General features: G+C 36.6%; 2 protein-coding genes across 2 annotated transcripts in view; both read right to left on the bottom strand.

The window, feature by feature from the left end:
• Positions 1 to 2,121, bottom strand: part of rac3b (Rac family small GTPase 3b) — a 7,814-nt gene extending 5,693 nt beyond the window's left edge. The window contains exon 1 of the mRNA XM_016493129.1: positions 1,947 to 2,121. Coding sequence (XP_016348615.1) covers positions 1,947 to 1,981 — 35 coding nt within the window. The 5' untranslated portion in view covers positions 1,982 to 2,121. The remainder of the gene's footprint in view (positions 1 to 1,946) is intronic.
• Positions 2,122 to 2,822: 701 nt separating this feature from the next.
• The window catches only part of lrrc45 (leucine rich repeat containing 45), a 13,517-nt gene continuing 5,431 nt past the window's right edge, over positions 2,823 to 10,908 (bottom strand). Inside the window, exons 6-18 of the mRNA XM_016493128.1 lie at positions 10,156 to 10,284; positions 9,965 to 10,077; positions 9,828 to 9,886; positions 9,639 to 9,716; positions 9,422 to 9,557; positions 8,593 to 8,670; positions 8,408 to 8,519; positions 8,247 to 8,317; positions 8,074 to 8,166; positions 7,293 to 7,385; positions 7,030 to 7,203; positions 3,680 to 3,827; positions 2,823 to 3,498 (exon numbers count right to left, since the gene is read on the bottom strand). Coding sequence (XP_016348614.1) covers positions 3,302 to 3,498; positions 3,680 to 3,827; positions 7,030 to 7,203; positions 7,293 to 7,385; positions 8,074 to 8,166; positions 8,247 to 8,317; positions 8,408 to 8,519; positions 8,593 to 8,670; positions 9,422 to 9,557; positions 9,639 to 9,716; positions 9,828 to 9,886; positions 9,965 to 10,077; positions 10,156 to 10,284 — 1,481 coding nt within the window. The 3' untranslated portion in view covers positions 2,823 to 3,301. The remainder of the gene's footprint in view (positions 3,499 to 3,679; positions 3,828 to 7,029; positions 7,204 to 7,292; positions 7,386 to 8,073; positions 8,167 to 8,246; positions 8,318 to 8,407; positions 8,520 to 8,592; positions 8,671 to 9,421; positions 9,558 to 9,638; positions 9,717 to 9,827; positions 9,887 to 9,964; positions 10,078 to 10,155; positions 10,285 to 10,908) is intronic.

Here is a 10,908-nt window from a genome sequence, read left to right as displayed (position 1 = left end):
TGTCTAGAGTAATTTTTGCTTATTAGTACGGTTAAACTGCATCATCGAAGGTCAGAAGCAACGACACTGGTTAATAGAATGGGATTAAATATATAAAGGATATTTGTGTTGTTTAACATTTAATTATTGCAGGTTTGCGTCATATTCTGAGTTGCATTATTTTTATTCATTTTGAGGAATACTGAACCTGTTTTTTTGTGTGTGAGTGAGATGAATTAATGCATATTCATGTTTGTTTTAGAACTACAGTAACATCTGATTTCTCTCAACATGGGGACTGGAGAGCTGTTAATCAATAAATTGGAAGAAAAAAAAGTAACTTGCGTTACTTATTTGAAAAAGTAACTCAGATATTCTCTTGTAAATTAAAAAGTAATGCGTTACTTTACTAGTTACCTGAAAAAAGTAATCTGATTAAGTAACTCACGTTACTTGTAATGCATTACCCCCAACACTGATTATATGATGAATAAGGTTGCATCAAGTAAAAGTAGTTAGTGCTGCTAGTGTGCTCTTTATTTGGGTGTTAGTATGTCAGATAGTGACAGACCCTGTCCCAGATTCACACTCGCCTGAGGGCAACACACACACACACACACACACACACACACACACACACACACACACACACACACACACACACACACACACACACACACACACACACACACACACACACACACACACACACACACACACACACACACACACACACACACACACACACACACACACACACACACACACACACACACACACACACACACACACACACACACACACACACACACACACACACACACACACACACACACACACACACACACGCACACACACACACACACACACACACACACACACACACACACACACACACAGCTCCATTACCAAACGCGCACTGAGAGAGCGCTAGCTGCTAAGAATCGTTCGAGTCGGATGAAGGACTCGTTTACGAAGCGATTCTCGAATCACCACCTGACTGATTCGTTGAACCGAGCTGTTTTCGTTAAAAAGAATGCAAACATGAAACATATGTGATATATGATAATGATGTCGATTTTATAAAGGTATATTATCAATCTGCTCATTATATATGGAAAATTCGTTATCCACAAATGCACATTGAATAAACCCCCTTGTACTAATTCTAAGATAAAAATAGGACACTACCTTCACACATCAACAGAAATGACAAGTAACAGACTGCAAATTACTGTGAAGCCTTAAATATTTTCTTTGTGTTTATTTATAGTGCACAAAATGTGTTGATTACTTACCAAGACGCCGATTTACCAACTTGTTTTTTTTCTTTTGATGTGTCTTTGTATTTGATCTGATATAACCGATATCTTATAATTGCCTTTAATTGTACGCAATGACGCCGTGACGTAAAATAATAGCGAATCGTGTTCCTGAACCGGTTCTTCAAAAGAACCGATTCGCGGAACGACTCGGACTTCGCAGCACTAGACAGCAGGGGAAACTCGCTCACGCGCGTGAGACGGAGTGGTAACCATAGCGTTTCTGCTTCAGGCTTTTGCCATTCAAATCAACACGGGTCACCCTATTAAATTCACTCTCTGATACAGCGAACAAAAATGGCACATTTCTGTTCAAAGCCCGTTCATTTAATGGCCAATAAACAATGCATACTGACAAGCCGCACGTGCATTACGATTCAAAATAATACACGAAGACAAGAAACAATTATTAATGTCTCACGCTGTAATGCGCCCATTACAATAACGTTAGCTATACAGATTCCGATAATATTTTGGCTTTACATGCATTCTGCATACATGCACATGCTTAGGGTCAAATATTGGATATTACGCTGAGCAAATAATAAAATGCAAAGGCCAGAACTAGGGATGAATTAATTACAATGCCCAACACGGGGTTTCCAAGGATGCTCCTCTCCATCAGCTCCCCAAAACACTACTTACCCGTCGCCGACAACCACGCATTTAATAGCTTGCATTTGTGGAGCGGCAGGTTGCTTCACTTCACAGGCGTAAATGTATTTTATTAAGCCACAGCTCCCACTTAACCCGAGAAACGATAGATATCTGCAAAAACACGGTCACTGCCCTCTTTGCAGCAGCGGCTTTGACAGCGAACCTCACCGAGACTCTCCGGGAAAAACCGAAGAAATTTAAAGGGACAGGAGCCCACACAGCGTCGAGTCATTGCCTACGTACAGGATTGAACAGTAGCTACTGAATACTGCGGAATATGTCCTATTTACTATAAACTATTTTTTTATAGTAATTGTAACTGTTGGCGTTATAAGACACTAAATATTTTAAACAGTGGTAGGCTAGATGTTTGTCACGTGATCTTCCCTCACTTATGGAAATATTTCTTTATAGTACAGTATGTTTTACAAGTGGCAGAGGATTACGAATAAAAATAGTTCACCCAAAAAATGAAAATGTACTCTCCCTCAGGCCATTCAAGGTGCAGATGAGTTTGTTTGTTTTTCTCCATCGGAACAGATTTGGAGAAATGCAGCATTGCATCACTTGCTCACCAATGGATGCTCTGCAGTGAATGGGTGCCGTCAGAATGAGAGTCCAAACAGCTGGAGAGCAATATGCACAGACCAATCACAGTTTGCAAGTGAAAACAATCCAAAACGGATCTAAACAAATATGTCCATGGATTTTGATGCGAAAGGACAACAGAGAATGGACTTTTCACTGGAGAATGTGTTATTATGGATTATGGATTTAATATTAGAGCAATGGTTTAATATTAAAACATTTTAATTTGTTATGTATGAGCTAACGTAAAGAATGATCTTTACTCCATTACATACAATCAGCTGAGTTTTGTAAAAAAAAAAAAACCACACATTTTATTTAATAGCCAACACACATTACAAAAGTGGAAGAACTCCGACAGTGGAAATCATTTTAAAATATACAATTTGTAAGTGATGTAATATAAGAGCGTTGATGGACAATATGGCACACTGGGGATTTTGAAAAGGCACATTTTTGAAAGAGCTCCAACATTTTAAATAAAAGTGAATATTCATTAAAAAAGTGAAATTTTTGAAAATAAGTTTTCTGATTATTCGCCAAGGCAAACCCCTTTTCCGAACCAAATATATACACTTAAAAGTATTTTAGTATAATTTTTTTTTTTTATTCATGAAAACGTGTCACTCAAATATGTAAAAGCATTGTAAAAACTTGCAATATGCAGTAGATTTATTATGCATAGTTGCAAAGCACCCTGATGGAAAGTGTATAACAGACCTGTGGGAAAATCACAGAAGTCTTGGCATAAGAGTTCACTTTTTGGGGCTGAAGTGAGCGAGAGGAGAGCCCTGGACGTACGTGAGAATGGCATTCTGGAGGAAGCTGGCTCTCTGGGCCTCGTCCTCACGTATGCGCTGGATCTCTCCTTCTCTAATGCGCAGCCGCTCAAGCAGAGACGAGATCTCACTCTCTTTGTCCAGAAGGGCCTCTCTGTGGGCGGCACTGAGAACTGATCCAAAACACAAACACAATGAGCCATCAGCCTGCAACAGGCATCAGCTTACATAACACACACACACATGAACAGAACAAAAACAAGTCTGGCATTTAGCCCTCGCTAAGTAAAATGAGTTGCATGAATAATTCCTGACATATAGTCAAAAATACAAAGAATCATAATACATATGTACCCTTCATCTCTCTCTCCAGAGCAGCGATCTTCTCTTTAAGGCCGCCCTGTGCCGTTCTCTCAGCCTGCAGGTGGCCGATCTGCTCCTGTAGTTCCACTCGCACTCGTGTCACTTCTGCAACTTTCACCTGCTCTTTCCCTGCGAGGTCCTGGATTCAAAGATACAACAAGAGCTCGTTTACATTTATCTATTTAAATACATTTATTTAAAATCAGGGTTATTTGTGTCAACTAAAACCACAAAAACATTTTCATTATATATAAAAAAAACTTGCTGAGATAATAATCAAGGAATAAAAATGAATTTTTTTTTTCTTCAGCATGCAATATTTATGTTTCAGTTTGTAATGGCTTGTGATTCCTCCAACATCATAACTCTGATTAAAAAATATTTCATAATTTTAACTTCTTTGCATTATATAAAATGACACCATAATAAACAACAATATTTACCTACATACATTTTTAATTTTTAGTAAAAAAGTTTTTAATGGTGACACTATCATAACATCTATGTTCATAACGTTAGGAAATGTAATGGTAAAATGAATCAAAATGAATCAAAGTAAATCCTAGTGCAGTGGTTCTCAACTAAGGGAGAACTTCCACATTTCTGCAAGATGACTTCAAGTGTTTTAAACTTAGATAAAACATGCATTAAAATAAGCTAAAACAATTATTTATAATTAATTGAACACATTAAATATATGGACACAGGACACTCCTTTTGTAAATAAAAAAAATTGTTGTGGAGTCAAAAAGGTTGAGAACCACTCAGGGTTATTATAATTAACTTTTTTTTTTTCCAGCTAGCTACCAAGGCAACATTTCACATTTTCATTTAGTTTAACTTGATGAACTAAAATAACCCGGCTTTTTTGACAAAACGTGTTTAGGGTTCAGATCGCGCTATACTGTATGTGGAGAATAATGCACGGCAATTTTTTAAAAAGTGGCGTTTATCGGTTTTTGGAAATGAACTCTTCATATATATATTTGTATTAAACGTATTTATATAAATACATAAACGTATTTATATACGTTTACTGTGTGGAGACGTGCTGATATGGCGTTTGGTCTCGTTCTGTATCGCGTATCTTGTCAGTGTCTGCGCTTGCTTGGCCATTTGTTGTGGAAAAAATAAGGAAAGTGTGGGAAAGTGTGTCCAGCTGAATTAATTTAGTATTTTGGTAGACGGGTATAAAAAAGCTTACGCGTGAAGGCCTCCTCGTGTGAAGACCGAAGAGTGTAAAGACCATCGACTCTACCGTGCGACTCCACCGGGCAGGACACCGGCAAAGGATAAGTATCGCTTTTTATTTCTCCTCTTTCCTACTACTTGTTTCACTTCTGTTTCAGTTTTTATAACCATTTCTTACTATGTGACATGATCAAAGCAAGATGAGCAAAAGAGGAATCGCCAAGACTCATTAAAATAGTTGCTTGATCTCAGCTAGATGACAGGCTTTGAACGATCATTTAATATCATGTTTCCATCAGCAGTGGCCACATACACCAATCATAATGCCAGATAAGCATGCACATCCGTCATTTGTGACAAAACTAATCTGACAGAAGCAAAAAAAATACTAATGCAGTCTGAGCTGTAACCTACTCAAACGACCTCGTCTGTCACTTAGCATAATATTTCGAGCATAATATTTCAAAAATACAAAATCATTGTTTTAATGTACTGTGATTAACCAACTGGGGAAGTACGGTGACATCCATTAGTTACAATTTTTACTCTATTCACCTGTGGTATTTTCCCTTAAATGACAAAAGAGTATGAAGATATTAGTAAGAAACAGAGCCAGACTGGATCTGTCAGTGTCTCTAACCCGCTTCTCACGGGCAGTGGCGCTTCAGCCCGCAGTGAAGGGGAGAGAGAGACCCATCCAACCATCTCCACCAAAAAACACCGCGCTAAACACACCAATCCAACCGTACATAGCGCCTAAGAACCGGATACGATCGATTTAAGTCAATAAAATGTCATTTTAGCTCCTCACATGGTAGTGATCATCGACTGAAGAGCAGGTTTGTTGGTAATATCGTCTTAACGCCAGACTCGCCTCCCCCTCCCAGATCTGCGCAGCAGCCTCTGTTAGCTCCCCTGCTAACCCACCCAACAAGGTTGTCCGACTGCTGGCTTATAATTATGTTTTAACATTTTTATCTTTTGAATATAACATCATATAGATTGTATAAAAGCATTCAAACACAAATAATCCACACTGGCGCACTAACCTGTCAAAACGGTCTCGTTGATTCCTGCGTCGTTTAAGCTGCTACCGTTCAGCCTCCGCCGGTATAGTAATACTGCGCATGCGCACTGGGAGAGGACATCGTGTGCGAAGCGCATGTCTGGTTCTCGGTGTTGCCAGTTTTGTATAACGAACAGTGTTGACATGTCCACTTTTCATAATAAAGTGGTCTTTTTTAAATAAAGGAGCTTATAAATATGGGCAGTCGCGGGGTGCAGTCATTTTGTGCTTATGTAGCCTACTACTTGTTTCACTTCTGTTTCAGTTTTTATAACCATTTCTTACTATGTGCAAGTAAGTTGTTGTTTTTTAGCATGTAAGTTTGGCAGTGTTATTTTTTAGGATTACTGATAAACTACTGTCGTTTGATTTGTATTATTTGTATTTGTTATTTATTTTAATTTTAGTTAAATTATGTCTGAATTTATTATGTCTGTATAGGTATTTTATTAAGTTTTAGTTTTATTTAATTTGAGTTATTTTAATACTTCAACAAACTAAATGGAAATGAAATAATATATATATTGAATTTATAAATGTGTGTGTATATATATATATGTGTGTGTGTGGTTGTACATACACAAATATGTAGTTGTTTTTTTGGTGTTTGGCTTGGTGTTATGTTAGAATCATTATTATACTCTTTTACCTTTTTTTCTTTAATATTTTGAATTGTTTTTAGCTTTATTTTTGGCTTTTCATTTAAATGTTAAGTTTTGAAATTTTGTTGTATGCATTTGTCATTTTTATTTAATTTCTTTATTTTTAAAATGTGTATAAGTAGTATTTATAAAGTTTTAGCTTTTAGTTTTGGATCTGCTTTTAGTTGTTTTAATACTACAATTGATTGCTTCTGTTGTCCTCATTTGTAAGTCGCTTTGGATAAAAGTGTCTGCTAAATGACTAAATAAATAAATATATATATAAACTAATAAAAATGACAAAAACACACAATAAAATTACTAAAACTGAAAAAAAAAATAATAATAATTCAAAACTGTTCTAGGAAAACTATACTAGTATCTCCATGATAGTGAAATAGCACTGGAAGCACTCCACGAGTGACTGCATTTGGATCCTGTACCTGCTGTAACTCGTCTATCCTGCGGCGGAGCGTGTCCATCTCGATGCTTTGCTGGCCCACTTTGGCATGCAGCTCAGCGATGGTTTGTTTCTGATGGGTGCAGTGGTTCTGCGATTCATCCCGAGACTGACGAACCGCTCGCAGTTTCTCCTCCAGGCTGGTGAGGTGCTGCTGCTGCAGAGGGAATGAGCAGAGGATCTTGTGGCTTTGATGAACAATACTGCAGCTACTAATGTAGCAACAATTCAAAAAGTATGGCATACCTCCTCCAGTCGCACTTGGGCACGCACTTTCCCAAGCTCCTCCTCAGCCTGAGCTCTCTCAGTCACTAGAGACGCTTTCACTCTGCTCAGCTCCTGCATGCAAGAATGCAAACGTGATTCTTCATTCTGTCGATCTTCTTTATGTACCATTGAGAACAATGACATTCCAAAACCAACAATTCTAAAGAAAACAAGGCTGAGGTTAGTTTTCAAATGGAATGAATAATTCACCAAAAATGTCATTCCAAACCCGAATGCTTTTTTTTTTAACACAAAAGTAGAATTTGAGAAAGAAAACTGAGAAAGTGACAGGACATAAAAAGCATAAAATTAACTATAAAAATGTATATGTATATATTCCAAGTCTTAGGATTTTTTTCAGAAAAAAATAAATAATAATAACTAACTAAAAATAATAGTTATTAACTAAAACTAAAACAATAAAAAAAAATGTGTTTATAATAAACTTTAACTGAAATAAAATAAAATATATATTATATATACTTAATTTCAGCTAATTGCCAAGAAAACATTTCTCATTTTCAGTTAGTACTTGAAAACTGAAATAAAAACTAACAAAAACTATATTGACATATGAAAAATAAAAATAAATAATAATAATAATAATGACAAAAACGTGCAAATTACTAACGTTTTCACTAAAATTAAAATGAAAACAGAAAATTTACAAATAAAAACATTCAAAATATGAATAAAAAACTAGTATCTCAATGATACTAAAATAACACTGCAATACGGGTTTGGAACAACATGAGAGTACTTCTTCTAATTGGATCCGCTGTCCTTCAAGTTTGAGGATGCGTTCTTGAAGAGCTCTCTCACTCTCCTCCTGGTGTCTTGTCAGATGATCCACCTGGAGCGAAAGGACAATGAACTTTCAGCAACAGCAACTAAGAATTTAAGCAAAACTCTTGGTGGGTTTAACATCTTCACCTCCTTCTGTCGTAAACTGTCCATGTCTTCAAGTGCCTGCTTGGATCTTCTCTTCTCCATTTCCAGCCTTTCTAATGGAACCAAGAAAACATTTCAAACTTTAAAATACAATCTAAAAGCAGAGGATTTTGCCATATAGCCGAGTTGGAAGTGATGAGCACCTTCGGTTTGGGCGAGACGCAGCTTTAGTTCAGCAGTGGTGTTTGTGAGTTCCTGCTTCAGCTCAAAGATCTGCTCCTGTTGTGTTTTACATCTGCGTTCAGTCTCCTCCAGCTGTGAGGGTTAAACAGACCGGGTAAATCTCACACCCAAGCTGCTCATTATATGAAATGCTTGGCCTCTGTACCTTGTTCCTAAGCTGGAGGTTCTTCTCTGACAAGCTGTTCACCTCCTTCAAAAGCTTTGCTTCCTGCAGAGCACTATCCTACAAACCAGAAACATGACAAATCATTTACTATGAAGTAGCAGCTAGTTAAATGATCAAGCGTTGTAATCGTATACACTACTATTCAAACGTCTCTTCTGCAGACCAAGACTGCATTGATTTGATCAAAAATACAGTAAAATCAGTAATATTGTGAAATATTATTACCATTTCAAATAACTGTTTTCTATGTTTTAAAATGTAATTTATTTCTGTGATCAAAGCTGAATATTCAGCATCATTACTCCAGTCTTCAGTGTCACATGATCTTCAGAAATCATTCTAATATGCTGATTTGCTGCTCAAGAAACATTTCTGATTATTATCAATGTTGAAAACAGTTGTGCTGCTTCGTATTTTTGTGGAAACGGTGATTCATTTTATTTTTCAGGATTCTTTGATGAATAGAAAGTTCAGAACAATAGCATTTATTTGCAATAGAAATCTATGTAACATTATAAATGTCTTTATACTGTGACTTTTAATCAATTTAATGCATCCTTGATTAATAAAAGTATTTATTTCTTTAAAAAAAAAGTGACTGAGCCCATATTTTTTAATAGTACTTCATATGTATAACATTATAACACTTTCATTCATAATTATTAATAACCAATATAATTATATTTTAGTTTTGAATTAAAATGCACATTATTTTCCTTTTTAAATAATGCATTCGATCAGAGGATTAAGGACTAAAAGGTCATATTTAAAAGCTGAAACTGTAGCACAGCTTAAAATCAGTAAATACCTCCTGCCCTTTCTTGATCTCTCTGGACTGTCTGTCTCTGAGCTCGGCTTTCTCCATTTTAACTCGAGTCAGCAGCTCTCCGAGGTCATGAGCCTTCTGCTCTGACAGAGCTAGAGCCGCCTCCGTCATCTGCAATCTGAACAACAAAACCTTCGCAAAACACCCCAACATGTTGCATTGATTTTAGCCATGAATTCATTCTTAAAAGGCTGCTTACTTGGCTGTGAGAGAATTTACAGATGATTTCTGCTCACTCAGCACTCCCTGTAACTGCCCCAGACGTATGGATGAATTTCTACAAGAAATACAAAACCTGTTATACATCCACTGTCACTGTTTACTCACCAAACACGGGGGGAATGAATTATTTTTGGGGTGTATCGGTTCAGTTTTGAGTGACACTAACCTGCTGCTTCTTCCCATCTCGTCTTTCTGTCTATCAATGGTCTCCATCATACTAAGAAACTTCAGGCCACATGTAGAGAAAAGAGGTTAGTTGTCAATCCATCCACAGTTTAACCGAATAATCCCAGTCCTCCTCACCTGTCGGCTTTTCTCATCCTTTAGGAGCTGGATCTCTTTGCTGAGCACTTGAGTCCTGCTCCGGCTCTCTCTCAGTGTCGACTGCCTGTCTGCATTGTGATTCATGGACTGTTCTGGGAATATTTGAATTTGCTTAATAAAGGAAAGGCTTTGTGTTTAACATGTGTCTAACAGCTGATGTTGAGCCTCACCGATGGCCCTGAGCGTGTCGCTGGGAATGTTGTTTCCAGCCATCTCTAGTTTGATCAGTGCGCGGTTCTGCTGCATTGCCTCCAGTACAGATCGACCGCCCAGCAGCCCAATGTTGTTCCATCTGAGATCTGCACACAAAATGAAACATTTCTAGACAATAATTATTGTAGCGCTTCACTAGAAAAAAATAATGCGCTGTCCAAGACTTCTTAAAATTTAATAATTTTCCATAATCTTTTAGGATGCATTAAATTAATTTAAAGTGACAGTAAAGGCATTCATAATTTATAATGTTGCACAAGATTTCTATTTCAAATAAATGCTGTTTATGTTACTTTTTTATTCATAAAAAAAAACGGAAATAAAACGTATCATGGTTTTCACAAAAATATGAAGCAGCACAACTCATTTCTAGACAATAATTATTGTAGCGCTTCACTAGAAAAAAATAATGCACTGTCCAAGACTTCTTAAAATTTAATAATTTTCCATAATCTTTTAGGATGCATTCAATTAATTTAAAGTGACAGTAAAGGCATTCATAATTTATAATGTTGCACAAGATTTCTATTTCAAATAAATGCTGTTTATGTTACTTTTTTATTCATAAAAAAACCCGGAAATAAAACGTATCATGGTTTTCACAAAAATATGAAGCAGCACAACTGTTTTCTACATGGATGATAATCAGAAATGTTTCTTGAGCAGCAAAGCAGCATATTAGAATGATTTCTGAAGATCATGTGACACTG

Source organism: Sinocyclocheilus anshuiensis, unplaced genomic scaffold, assembly GCF_001515605.1.
Source record: "Sinocyclocheilus anshuiensis isolate Anshui unplaced genomic scaffold, SAMN03320099.WGS_v1.1 scaffold546, whole genome shotgun sequence".
Classification (NCBI taxonomy): domain Eukaryota; kingdom Metazoa; phylum Chordata; class Actinopteri; order Cypriniformes; family Cyprinidae; genus Sinocyclocheilus; species Sinocyclocheilus anshuiensis.
This window is presented reverse-complemented; position numbering and strand designations above follow the sequence as displayed.